Source organism: Triticum aestivum, chromosome 5A (assembly GCF_018294505.1).
Source record: "Triticum aestivum cultivar Chinese Spring chromosome 5A, IWGSC CS RefSeq v2.1, whole genome shotgun sequence".
In the NCBI taxonomy this organism is placed as follows: Eukaryota; Viridiplantae; Streptophyta; class Magnoliopsida; order Poales; family Poaceae; genus Triticum; species Triticum aestivum.
In genome coordinates this window covers 78,319,614-78,334,359 of record NC_057806.1, presented here as the reverse complement: position 1 = coordinate 78,334,359, position 14,746 = coordinate 78,319,614, and the positions used below count along the sequence as shown (strand labels likewise).

General features: G+C 46.9%; 1 protein-coding gene across 1 annotated transcript; it reads right to left on the bottom strand.

The window, feature by feature from the left end:
* Positions 1–4,174: 4,174 nt before the first annotated feature.
* LOC123101232 (uncharacterized) lies at positions 4,175–5,537 on the bottom strand (the record flags this gene model as incomplete). The annotated part of the gene is made up of 2 exons (XM_044522776.1): positions 4,175–4,682; positions 4,773–5,537. Coding segments are annotated over 2 exons (1,122 nt in total), but the record flags the coding sequence as incomplete, so codon positions are not given.
* Positions 5,538–14,746: the final 9,209 nt, after the last annotated feature.

Sequence of the window (14,746 nt, the reverse complement as noted above, 5' to 3'; positions counted from 1 at the left end):
CGATGTATTTAAATCTTATTATCATTTGTCGAAGCTTTGATCTATATGTTGTCATCAATTACCAAAAAGAGGAAGATTGAAAGTGCCACTATCCCTGGGTGGTTTTGGTAATTATTAACAACATATAGCTCATTGAGCTAATGCTATTTCAAGATAAATATTTAAGGAAAGTTCAATGATTGGCATGGCATGGATTAGGATTGTGGACCCCTCAAAATGCTAAGGACACATATTGGCTCAAGCTCAAGACTCTACATTTTACTTTTAGTGATCCAAGATCACATTGAGTCCATAGGAAAAGGCAATACTATTAAAAGGGGATGAGGTGTTGCTTAATGGCTTGCTTGCTCAAAATGCTTAGTGATATGCTCCAAAAACCCTTAACCACCTTCTCATATCCACATATGTCCCAAACCAAAAATCAAACTCGGCCCCACCAAAAATGTTTCATCCGGCGCCACCGAGTTCACTTGAGATAGTCACTACCACAAACCCTAGTCACTTCGGTCTCACCGATAGGGCTCTCGGTCTCACCGAGATGGGATTGCAAACTCTCTGTTTACCTTCGTAATGTTTCGATCCAACCAATATGAGCAATCGGTCCCACCGAGTTCGCAATGCAAACTCTTTGTTTCCCTTTCGTAACGTTTTGGTCTCACCGAAATGAGCGATTCGGTCCCATTGAGTTTTCCTAACCAACTCTCTGGTTAGCTTATTACCAAAATCGGTCCCACCGAGTTTGTGTAATCGGTCTCACCGAGATTACGTTATGCCCTAACCCTAATGAAATCAGTCCCACAGAGTTGACATGTCGGTCCCACCAAAAAACCTAACGCTCACATTTTGAACTAAATTGGTCTGAACGAGTTTTCTGATTCGGTCCCACCGAGTTTGGTAAATTGTGTCTAATGGTTAGATTTTGTGTGGAGGCTATATATACCCCTCCATCCTTCCTTCATTAGTAAGGAGAGCCATCAGAACGTGCCTACACTTCAGCATTCATTTTCTGAGAGAGAACCACCTACTCATGTGTTGAGACCAAGATATTCCATTCCAACCATTTGAATCTTGATATCTAGCCTTCCCCAAGTTGCTTTCCACTCAAATCATCTTTCCACCAAATCCAAATCTGTGAGAGAGAGTTGAGTGTTGGGGAGACTATCATTTGAAGCACAAGAGCAAGGAGTTCAGCATCAACACACCGTCTATTACCTTTTGGAGAGTGGTGTCTCCTAAATTGGTTAGGTGTCACTTGGGAGCCTGCGTCAAGATTGTGAAGTTGAACCAAGGAGTTTGTACGAGCAAGGAGATCGCCTACTTCATGAAGATCTACCCTAGTGAGGCAAGTCCTTCGTGGGCGATGGCCATGGTGGGATAGACAAGGTTGCTTCTTCGTGGACCCTTCGTGGGTGGAGTCATTCGTGGACTTGCGCAACCATTACCCTTCGTGGGTTGAAGTCTCCATCAACGTGGATGTACGATAGCACCACCTATCAGAACCACGCCAAAAATCTCCTTGTCTACATTGCGTTTGCTCCCTCCAAACTCCTTCCTTTACCTTCATGTGCAATGTTTTACATTTCGCTGCTATACTCTTAGACTTGCATGTGTAGGTTGATTGCTTGACTTGTGCTAAGTTGTTAAAATCTACCAAGACTTAAAATTGGGAAAAGGCTAGATTTTTATTTGGTCAAGTAGTTAATCACCCTCTTCTAGAAAAACTTTCGATCCTACACCAGGCTTCTCGGTTTCCTTTTTTAGCATTGCATGAGAGTTGATGGTTCCAACCATACAAATGCACCTACCCAAGGATTGAAATCACACATACAAAATAATAGCCTAAGGCCCCGTTTGGATGTTTGTTTTGAGGCTCGGATTTTGGAATTGGTGTTGGGCCTCCCGAATATGACTATTTTGATGGCCTCTAAATGAGATGTCGAAATGAATCTCAATACCAACCGATATTGAGAAACACTACCATATTGCTTCTTCTTGAGCTTCCGTTGATTTTTCCCTTGAAGAGGAAAGAGTGATGCAGCAAAGTAGAGATAAGTATTTCCCTCAGTTAAGAACCAAGGTATCAATACAGTAGGAGATACAAGCAAGTCTCTAATATATGCACCTATACAAACAATCAAACACTTGCACCCAATGCGATAAAGGGGTTGTCAATCCCTTCACTGTCACTTGCAAAGGTGAGATCTGATAGAGATAAGATATAAAAAAATACTAAAACATAAAACAAAATAAAAGTAAATAAATTTCAACAAGATATTTATGGTTTATAGATCTGAAAATATATGATGAAAAATAGACCCGAGGGCCATAGGTTTCACTAGAGGCTTCTACATTTTTATACATCAGGACATTTTTTGATACACATTTTACATTTTTGAAATAGATGATTACAATTTCAAAAATTGTGTTTGATAACTACCTTTTCCATACATAATCTACATTTTAAGCATATATCAGGAACATATTTTTTAATTATATGTTTTTATGTTAAGAATTTTTAATACACGTCCTACATTTTTTGTGCACACCAAGAACCATTTTTTTGACCCTTAACATTTTCTAAAGAATTTTTTAATATAGATTTTCAACAATTTCCTATAATATGTATGACCCTGTCGGCCTCGCTCAGGCCGAAGAGGACCTTTTAGGTCTTCCTTAGGCTTGCACACTCATCAGCGGAATCGTAATCAGCATCAGCGCCCTTCGATGATGCTACACTCTTACTTAATCTACCATTCTTTGAGCTTTCACAACCCTTCGATCTGTTCTGAGCTTTTTTGCTTGGCATAAAGTCATCGTCGCCGCTCTCACTTTCTTCTACGGCCACCCCTGTCAGATGCAACATGAGCCTTGCCTCAGTCCTGACCTCGTTTGCTTGGCATAAAGTCATCGCCGTCTTCACTCACTTTCTTTGAGCTTGCGCCACTCCTCACCGATGCTGCACTCTATCGTGGTGCTCGCTCAGCTGGTATAGGGCTCCAGAGAGACTTCATCCACCAAAAGTTGAAGATATTCTTGTTAAAAAATTCCGTGTCCTTGAGGTATCTCTGGAAAATACAAATAACAATGAAACAAAATTAGAATGACGAACAAATGGTCTAACTAGGTGCAATCTGAAATATCAATTACCTTAACATGGTCATCATATTGCTTCTGCTGAAATTTTATTTTTGGACACTCGGTAAGAACAGGTGATCCAAAACCCCGGCTTTCATGTATTTGAGTTTAACAATCCAATCCCACCTTCCACGCAACCGGAAAAAATCTTGTTGAATTTCCTCTTGGTTCCTTTCATGGAGCTTCTCTGGGAGCCCGGGCCTCAAAAAACACTTATCCGACTCTGTCATATGGCTATCACTACTAACTAATTCTTCAAAACGCACACCTCCCAAACTAGGCATCTACATTCATGCAACATTGCACAAAATCAAATGAGACATCAGTGGAGTAAAACCACAGGGTGAGTGGCTTGGTGAAGTCATCAACAATTAACCAGGTCTTATATTGTAGGGCAGAGGGAGTGGCAGCTAAGATCGACAGCGTAGACATACACCTGCCTTGTTTAAATGACACAAGGTATCATAGTCATATATATAAGCATACAATCAAGAGGTCTCGAGCCTGCTGTTTCTGTCATGGCTCGGATCAAATCAGGTGCAGATAGTATACATGACAAAGGTACATTGCATGGAACCATTTGAGTATCTTCTGAAGGATACAACAAATGATGATCTGCAGCGGCTATTGAGAGTGTTTCAGAATCATCCAAATCCTGCTGCTAACAGTAATCTATCTACAACATATTGTTTCAGTTTTTAAACAAAGTTCCAATTTAGCAGCAAGTCTTCAGATTTCTCATCTCGAGCATATAATGAGTTCGAAAATATGTGCCAAGTATTACTCAGATAATGGTATTCAAAATCATTACAACAATCAGCAGAGTTGAACTTTAATGGTGAGATTTACATTCAGCATAGAGTTCAGTGATTCACTGTTGATCAAACGATAACTTCAACAGCACTATTCAGGGAAATCAGGCAAGTATTCAGTGTTGACAGGCAACAAGAAAGAGACTCGGAGAACAATGCCATAAAACATAATGTGAAATAACACCAACACCGGAGTTAATGTAAACTAGCACAGGGTTGCAAACATGTGGCCCGTCTGACAAAAGTATCATAAACAATAGTCTCTCGAATTCTACTAAGGTACCAGATGATACAAACTCAAAAGGTACTACAAACACGCTAACCACTCAGGTTTGACAACACACAAAATGAAATAGGCCAACCGGCGAGAACAAGTAGCTACATATGTGCAAATGGATCGGTTAAATCCAAATCACCGATATGCTTGATATCATAAGAACTGCGGACACAACTACCAGTTCTAAAATGAAACTGAGCATCTCTGGAAACCCTGTTCTCTAGCTCAAGCTTCCTGCGTTGTTTTGCCAAGAACTTCTCATTGTTATTCCTGGTTGTGATGCCAAGTGTCACTGACTCTAGCACTTTCGCATTCAATACAAAGAATGTAAGAAAGTTAATTTGCGACTTCTTCCCCCGATATAGTTGTAACACTAACGTCTTCAAACTCATGTCAAAACATTTTAACAGATTCCGGTGTTTACGACGCCACAAATTCCCCGGTCTTGATTGAAATGACTGAAATAACATACACAAATAACCAAATCAACAAGTTCAGACCAAAAGTAGATCAAAAAGGTTGATGAACTATCAATGAAGAAACATCACCTGAATGTACAACTTCTCCAAGCACGGAAAGCATCTCATCAATTCAATAACAGTATCCAAACTAAGATTGTGCATATCAAGAGCCAAAATCTTGACAGTTTGTACCACTGTTATCAGGTTATCAACACACAATCCCTTCATCAAGTATGAAAGCCACAATATTAGGCCAGTGCACAGGTCAGGTGATAGGCAATTTTTCTGCGCATAGAAATGCAACTGAGAAGCCATAGGACATACCTGAATAATAGTGGAGCCAATCATGAGTTTGGACAATTCACCTGACCTGCACTTATCACTAATGAAGCCTAAAGTCTCCAGTTTAGGAGCTGCGAGTACGGTTACCTGCAGAATATTGCCCCTCTCAAAGAGCAGCCTCACAAGACAAGGAGCTTTCTCAATGACGATTTGTTCAAGCAGCAGTGACTCTATCGGTATCCCATATTCTCTCACAGCCATGCATCTAATAGTTGGGGAGTTTATTCGGATGCAGCGGAAGCCAGAGCACATGTCAATCATCAAGCACTCGAGAGCTGGGCACCCGGCAATCAGGCTATGCAGCGAGCTCTCCGAGATCATGACATTTACAAGACCGAGTTGCTTAAGCAAGGGGAAGTGAAGGTGGAGCTCATGGAAGTTGACGTCCGAGAGGTTGCATCCACCAATGTTGGCAACACGGAGGGTGGGCGAGAAGCGGAGGATCAATGCCCGCTGTGGTTTCTCTAACAGATGGTTGATGAAATCAAGCTCCTCAAGGTTGTCCAGAGCGTAATTCAATAGCCAGAGGAATCGGCCAAGCAATTCTGGACACGGTTCCTAAGAAAGAAAAATCAAATAGTCAACTGTCCGGATGCAGAGGCCCTAGCAGCCTTCAAGCACAATTTCCATGACGAGTGGCTTGCCCGGCACCTTGGACAGGAAAAGCCGAAATCTATGGCAGCACTCACGACACTCATGACCCGCTTTTGCGCGGGAGAAGACAGCTGGCTTGCTCGTAGCAACAATATGACCAAGAACCCTGGTAATTCAGATACCAGGGACAGTAGTGGCAGGTCGCATCACAACAAGCAGAAGCGCCGCACTAACGGCGACAATGCTGAGGATACGGCAGTTAATGCCGGATTCAGAGGCTATAAATCCGGTCAGCGGAAAAAGCCATTCAAAAGAAATCCTAGGGGCCCGTCCAGTTTGGATCGAATACTGGACCACTTGTGCCAGATACATGGCACCCCCGAAAAGCCGGCCAATCACACCAACAGGGATTGTTGGGTGTTCAAGCAGGCAGGCAAGTTAAATGCCGAAAATAAAGACACGGGGCGGCATAGGGATGACGACGAAGAGCCCCGGTCGCTGAACAACAGTGGACAGAAGGATTTTCCCCCACAAGTGCGGACGGTGAACATGATATACGCAACCCACATCCCCAAGAGGGAGCGGAAGCGCGCGTTAAGGGATGTATACGCGGTAGAGCCAGTCGCCCCAAAGTTCAACCCATGGTCCTCCTGCCCGATCACCTTTGATCGAAGGGACCATCCCACTAGCACCCGTCATGGCGGATTCGCTGCATTGGTTCTAGACGCAATCATTGACGGATTTCATCTCACTAGAGTCCTTATGGACGGCGGCAGCAGCCTGAACCTACTTTACCAGGATACAGTGCGGAAAATGGGCATAGATCCCTCGAGGATTAATCCCACCAAAACGACCTTTAAAGGCATAATACCAGGTGTAGAGGCCAACTCTACAGGCTCAGTCACACTTGAAGTGGTCTTCGGATCTCTGGATAATTTCCGAAGCGAGGAGTTAATCTTCGACATAGTCCCATTCCATAGTGGTTATCACGCACTGCTCGGGCGAACCGCATTCGCCAAGTTCAATGCGGTACCGCACTACGCATACCTTAAGCTCAAGATGACAGGCCCTCGTGGAGTAATTACGGTGAATGGAAACACCGAACGCTCTCTCTGAACGGAGGAGCACACGGCGGCCCTTGCAGCGGAAGTACAAAGCAGCCTCTCCAGGCAGTTCTCCAGTCCGGCCATTAAACGTCCGGACACCGTCAAGCGCACCCGAAGTAACCTACAACAAGACCGCCTGGCACGTTCCGAGCAGGCGTAGCAATGCGGCCCCAACCCCAGCCCTTGCAAAAATGCGACACCAGTACTTCGCGTACATAACTACGCTTTAGAAATACCATGGGTACAGGGGGAGGGGCACCATCACGGCACGCCCGAAACACGGCTTAAACCGCACCAGGGGCTGCCGATTTTTTAATTTTCTCTTACTTTCAAGACTCCACTCTTCGAAAGGCCTGTTCGGTAGTTCAATTGCCGCACAAACGATGCAAGAACCAGGGAAGCGACAAGCCATGTCGCATCACGGAACTCCCAGGTGGTTTCTATCATGAGCAGTACACCTGTTTTGCATACCATTCCGCAGCCTGCCCCTGGAACGGACATGTTAAATAGTCCAACCTTTTGCTTATCGCATTATTTGTATCGTTCTGCTTTGATCGCAGCCCTTTTTAATAAACAATGCATAGCTTTTGTCTCTCTTTGCATTACTTTTTTTATAAATATATGTTCCTTAACGACATGTTGCACCCGTACACTTTGGTGCGGCCAAAATACGCCAGGGGCTTTAGTACCCCTCAATATCGTGTGAGAAGTCCGAACACTTTAACAAGTGCGGCACCCCGAACTTATAGCATTATATGCATCGGCTCCGAATCATGTCTTGGGTCAATAGTTGGGTTTGCCCGGCTCCTATGTTTTGGTGCCTTACGTTCCGCTATATCGGCTAAGGTAGCACTAGGAGAACTACTGCGATTTTGCCCCAGTTGAGCTGGGTCGAGCACCTCAGTAGAGAAAGCTAAAACTAACTGTCATGATGAAGCGAGAGCCAGTCGCTGTTCGAGAGGTTTTTCGAGTCCCTAAAGACTTATGCCGCTTAGAGCGAGGAGTCGGCTCTGTCCGGCCAACGCGTGGATAGCGCCCCGAACTCGGTCTTCCGAATACCAGGCGCTTCACCAAAATTTAAAATTATAGAATTCTATGGCTAAGTGAGAGTGTTCATGCATTATAGTCCGATTGCCTTGTTCGTTGTGCTGAGCGCCTCCCTCGAAGGACCCAAACATGGGAAAAAGAGCGCTCAGGTTTATCCCCAAACACCCCAGTACTAGCAGCATGGGGGCAGAAGCCGACGACTCGCCATCTCTCAGAATTGATAAACAGCCGCACAGAAGGTAATATTTTAAATTCCAACAGCATTGCTTAGCGCATATGAACAAGTTTTCAGCGCACAAGACAAAACGAGCGAGTTTTACTCAAAAACTACATCCCTGGAACATTCATCCGCCACAAGGCGGGCACCCTTCAGAACATCCGTATAATAATTCTCGGGCTTGCGATGCTCTTTCCCCGGCGGTGGCCCATCCTTCACAAGCTTCTCAGCATCCAGCTTGCCCCAATGCACCTTGGCACGGGCAAGGGCCCTACGGGCACCTTCAATGCAGACGGAGCGCTGATGACTTCGAGCCTTGGACAGGCCCCCACCAGCCGCCGCACCAGCCCGAAATAGCTCCCAGGCAGAGCCTCTCCAGGCCACAACCGAACTATGAGGCCCTTCATGGCCTGTTCGGCCGCCTTGTGGAGCTCGACCAGTTGCTTCAGCTGGTCGCTCAGGGGCACGGGGTGTCCGGCCTCAGCATACTGAGACTAGAACACCTTCTCTGTCGAGCTGCCTTCCTCGGCTCGATAGAATGCGGCGGCATCGGACATGCTACGGGGAAGATCTACGAATGCTCCTGGAGAGCTCCGGATTCGGGTAAGTAACAAGTAACTCACGCTTATGTGTTTGCTTTGCATAAAGAATGCCTTACCCGGCGCTATCTTTTTCACTGCATCCAACTCCTGGAGGGTCTTCTGGGATTCGGCCTTGGCAGACTTTGCATTTTCAATAGCCAACGCGAGCTTGGACGCTCGCGTCTTTGAGTCAAGCTCCAAACTCTCATGTTTTTTCATGAGAGCCTGGAGCTCTTGCTGCACCTTGCCAACCTGGGCCTCATACTTCCCCCGCTCGGTGCGCTCTGTGGCCGCCCTCTTCTTGGCCTCGACCAGCGCTTGCTTAAAGGTCGCCACCTCAGACGTGGCCCCTACAATAGCCATGATAATCCTGTCATTTTTTGCAATTGCACTTTTATATATATATTTAAATAAGGTATTTCTTACCTTCCTTGTCCTCGAGCTAGTTCTTGGCACGCCCGAGCTCTTGCTCGGACTGCTCAAGGTTCTGCTTTAGCATGTCCACTTCCGCAGTCAGTACATTGGACGCTAGCAGAGAAGCCTGCATTCGCATATTGACTCCTTTTTGTTAGACTCCTGCGAATTTTATTTGATCCTCTATTCGGCTTTTCTTCCCGAACGCCAAATAGAGCATCAGGGGCTACTGTCTATGCGGTAATATTATTTACACATTCTTTACTTACCTCAAAGCCTGTTAAAAGGCTAGTACAAGCTTCAGTCAGTCTGCTTTTGGCGGACTGAACCTTCTGGACCACCACACTCATAATGGTGCGGTGCTCCTCGTTGATGGAGGCGCCTTTGATCACCTCCAATAGATTGTCCGGCGCCTCCGGTTGGACGGGGGTCACCGGCACGGTGGGCTTGCTCCTCTTGGAAGGAGGTCGCCTGCCGGACTCAGGAACCTTTGAAGGTTCCGGAGCGGTGTCCGGCCTAGGGCCTGACTTGGAGCCCTGGGGGGTTTTGTCCCCTTTACTCCTGGAGTCCGGGAGGTCGCCTTGCGGCGCCTCCAGGACCACCTCCTCCTGGCTTGGAACCCGTTGGGACAACACTTCGGCGTCGTCCGTAGGGCGGGGGGAGGAAGCCGTCGAAAGCGAATTCACATCCGACGAGTCTAGTGAACCGCTCGACGACACGTCGAGCTGGTCTTTGGGCGGGCTGCATAAACATATTCAACCTAAGGTAAAGATGTGCAATAAAGGAATACTATGAATTACTCTGGTATCCGGATACTTACGATTTCGCCAGGGGCTTGGCCCTGAGCGGCCACTCCTCTCCGCCGTCGTCTGCGACGGTGGAGTAGTCCAGAGGAAGGGTTTTCCCCTTCTTGGACCCTCCGGCCTCCCCAGTGAGGGCGGCCTTCCTTTTCTTGTCTCCCCCCGCTAGAGGGGGAGAGGTCTCTTCTTCCTCCTCCTCGTCCTCACGGGAGGAGTGCGCCTTGGAGCCGTTGGATGATGAACTCGGCACCTCCTGGCGCCGGGCACTTTTTTGAGTCCCCGTGGCCTTCTTCGTGGCCTTCTTCTCCGGCACCACATAGGGTGCCGGAACCAGCAGCTTCGCCAAGCGGGCATCGGCTGGGTCTTCGGACAAAGGAGCCGGACAATCGATCTGTCCGGACTTCGCCTGCCAAACCTGTCAAAGGTAAGGGAGCTTAGATCCCGCATAGAGTTAAACTATGAAAAACAAATACCCTATAAAAGGTACAAACAACTTACCGCGCTAGCGTGACGCTGCGCGCTGAATCCGCGATCCTCGGTAGCAGATGCGGGAGCCTCGGCGCCCTTGAAAAGCACCTTCCAGACATCTTCGTACGTCGTGTCGAAGAGCCTGCTCAGAGTTCGGTGCTACGCCGGGTTGAACTCCCATAGATTGAAGGCCCATTGTTGACACGGGAGGATCCGGCGGATGAGCATAACCTGGACTACGTTAACAAGCCTAAGCTGCTTGTCCACCAGGGTTTCGATGCATGTTTGCAGTCCAGTCACCTCTCCTTTGCTACCCCATGACAGGCCCGTCTCTTTCCAGGACGTGAGCCACGTTGGGGTTTGGACCGGAACTCGGGGGCTGCGATCCACTCAGGGTCGCGCGGCTTGGTGATGTAAAACCACCCCGATTGCCACCCCTTCAGGGTCTCCACAAAGGAGCCCTCGAGCCATAAGACGTTGGGCATCTTGCCCACCATGGCGCCTCTGCACTCCGCCTGGTTGCCGCGCACCACCTTCGGCTTGACACTGAAAGTCTTGAGCCATAGGCAGAAATGGGGGCGGATGCAGAGGAAAGCCTCGCACACGATGATAAACACCGAGATGTTGAGGATGAAGTTCGGGGCCAGATCATGGAAATCCAGGCCGTAGTAGAACATGAGTCCCCGGACGAATGGGTGGATAGGAAAGCCCAGTCCGCGGAGGAAGTGGGAAAGGAACACTACCCTCTCATGGGGCCTTGGGGTGGGGAGGAGCTGCCCCTCTTCGGGAAGCCGGTACGCGATGTCGTTGGATAAGTATCCGGCCTTCCTCAGTTTTTTGATGTGTCCCTCCGTGATGGGGGAGACCATCCACTTGCCTCCCGCTCCGGACATGGCTGGAGGAGGTTGAGGTGGGGAGTGCGGATTTGGGCGCTGGAGCTCGAGTGCGCAAGAATGGATGGGCAAAGGAGGAAGAAGACGTAGGTAAAAAGGTGGATCCTTATCCCCTTATATTGGTGGACGCAACTACGTGTCCCCACCAGCCTGGTAAAACTCGCTTATCCCCAAGCGCCGTAATCAATGGTGCGGTTGGGTTACCCACACACGTATTGATGAGAATCCCGGAATAAGGGGACACGATCTCTGCTTCGACAAGACGTGCCAAGGAAACCGCCTCGCATGACGCGCTGAGGTGGGATAATAAAACGATTCGAATAAAGGCTTGGCCATGGTGCGTCACACTACGGAATACGTCAGCAGATTAGATTTGTGAAAATATTATTCTCTCTATGGCAATATGTGGAAACTTATTTTGCAGAGCCGGACACTATCTTTGTGTTCAAAATCTTCTAAGTACTTGGAGGAGGAACCCGCCTTGCAATGCCGAAGACAATCTGCGCGCCGGACTCGTCGTCATTGAAGCCTGGTTCAGGGGCTACTGAGGGAGTCCTGGATTAGGGGGTGTCCGGATGGCCGGACTATACCTTCAGCCGGACTCCTGGACTATGAAGATAGAAGATTGAAGACTTTGTCCCGTGTCCGGAAGGGACTTTCCTTGGCGTGGAAGGCAAGCTTGGCGATACGGATATGTAGATCTCCTACCATTGTAACCGACTTTGTGTAACCCTAACCCTCTCCGGTGTCTATATAAACCGGAGGGTTTTAGTCCGTCGGACAACATATAGAACAACAAGCATACCATAGGCTAGCTTCTAGGGTTTAGCCTCTCCGATCTCGTGGTAGATCTACTCTTGTACTACCCATATCATCAATATTAATCAAGCAGGACGTAGGGTTTTACCTCCATCAAGAGGGCCCGAACCTGGGTAAAACTTAGTGTCCCTTGCCTCATGTTACCATTCGGCCTAGACGCACAGTTCGGGACCCCCTACCCGAGATCCGCCGGTTTTGACACTGACGAGGATCTAATTAAATTGTGGGATGGGAAGTAGTTGAGGTAGTACCTATTACCTGTTATATTATCAAACCTTTGGGAGTTACTTCTACGTTGCCTATTATGCCATGCTATGCTAGTAGACGTGGATTGGGTGAGTGATATCCATGACAGATGTGAGTTTGTTAATTAATGGTTTATCTAAGGTGGCAACTTAAACACACATCTGGGTGGATTGATGTACCTGGGTATTCCAGGATTGCCTGTTTTTCTTTATCGACCGCTACCCAGGCCCAAAGGGATCATGAGATTTTTCATACTAGAAACTTCCGTGTGCAACCACAAGCTATTATGGGCTCTAGCATAGTTGATTAAGTCGTGCGAACTCTTACAGGGTAGACTAGCAGATGTAGGGGAAAGTAGGTGTAACGGTCTATCCATCGTAAGGTGCTAGCGCTTCTGAAAGACTATGTCTCGGTCATCCATCTTCTCAAACACCATGTAGTGAGAGAAACCAAACGGAGGCGATTGAGTCTTGTGGGTAAAAGTGCGCAAACCTCTGCAGAGTGTATAAACTAATCATGGTTAGCCCTGTCCCCGATTATGGACAGCTTGAGTATCTAGTACTTGGATTATCATGTGAATCTCAACATGTTACTCTAAAAATTAATTTTGTTGGGTTTTGTTTAATGATGATGCTTAATTGGGATTGAGAATGCTATCAACCATTCTCAATGTTTAACAACTACCATGATAGTTAAATAAAATTTATTCCTTTGCAGTAGGGAAAAATTGGCTTTACGCAAAACTATAACCATAGAGCTTTCCACCAGCCAAATATGCATATAGTATAGCTGTTTCATTCCATTACTCTCTATGTGTTACCTTGCCAGCATATTCCATGTGCTGACCCGTTTCGGGCTGCAACGTTAATGTTGTAGACTTTTTAGACGACGATTAAGGAGTTTTAGGCCGTGGTTCTATACTCAGTGATGCCGTTGGAGTTGATGGACTCACTTATCTTCCAAGCCTTCTGCTGTTATCGTTATTAGATGGCCTTAAGCCATATTCATTGTAATAAGTGTGTGATTTCTACTCTGTTATAAATCCTCCGAGTACTATGTGGTGTCAGCATTACTAATCCAGGGATGACACCTGAGCACAGAGATCAGACCGTTTGAGGTGTGGTCGCTACAGAGATGGTATCAGAGCACACGCTGACTGTAGGACACGACCACTAAGCTAAAGACCTAGATCACTATTCACTCTCTTCTCTTCTGACCTCTCATCTTTTCTACTCTTTAGGATGGCGGATGCAAGGAACAAGTTCACGTAACCGGATGACGATACACCCTTTGGACGTCACTTGAAGGAAGTGACTAGATACCTGAACATAGGAGTACCAAGCTTCACCGGAACCTACAATGCCACTTTACCTGAAGAAGAGCGCTGGATGATTCAAGTTCAAGTTCCAGGAAGGACGTTCATGCCAGTCACCGAGCCCATAGAGTTTTCTTTTGATGCACCAACTTGGAGTCTAGGAAAGAGCATGGCAGCTCACATCGCCATGTGACGCATTGGAGAAGTCTACCGCAATGATCTCAAGGTTACTATCTACCAGATTTGTGGGCGCCGAGATGAACACTGGGAGATGATCAGCACCAGGAAGGATAGATCAGTTGCAGCTTTTATCCAGGAATTAAACTAGCACATTCGACGATAGGAGAACCAGATGTGCACCGACATGATAGACCTGAAGAAGGCAAGGACAAGAATCAAGGAACTAGAGGAAGAACTTAAGGCTACACGTGAATATTATGAAGAGGAAATTGAAGTATTGGTGGAGAAGAATGACGATCTGATCAAGAAGATTGGGATATTTATGGGAGGCCCTACATCAGTAGATGAAGACGAAGAACCCAAGGAGATTCGCCCGGAAGACTACATCATCATCGACGACACCGACTCAGACCCAAATGACATCGATGATGACTATGTTGATGAAGCCGGAGCAGATATCATGGAGTCTGCAACCGAAGAATATTTCTAGTAGACCACCTCATCAGTAGTAGTAGTCCACCATGTAAATACAGTAGTCCGAGCACTTTTGCGATAGTGAGATCGATTGTATGCCCTTGTTTGATTGAATGAAGTGAATTGTTTGCTTTTTCCTCATGTCCATATGGGTAGTGTTTTCTCTTTAGACCCCCTCTATTCTAAATTCTCATCTTTTCTAAACCCTCAGATGCCTCCGAGACGTGACCCCGGATTTACCTTTCCACCGGAGCTCACCTAGTTGATCCAGCAGCAGAACACATTGATGCAGTTGCTAGTCCAGAATCAGAATCAGGGGAACAACAACAACAACCCACCACCACCACCACCACCTGTTGATCACTTAGCCTGTTTTCTTAGGCTGAATCCGCCGGTGTTTTCCAGTAGCACCGAGCCGATAGTAGAAGATGATTGGCTCCGCAAGACCGCTAGAGAGTTGACCACATCATGATGCACAGATGCGGAGAAGGTGAAGTTTGCCGCACATCAGCTTGAAGGACCCGCAGCATCATGGTGGGAGAATTTCACAGCCACTTTTCCCGTC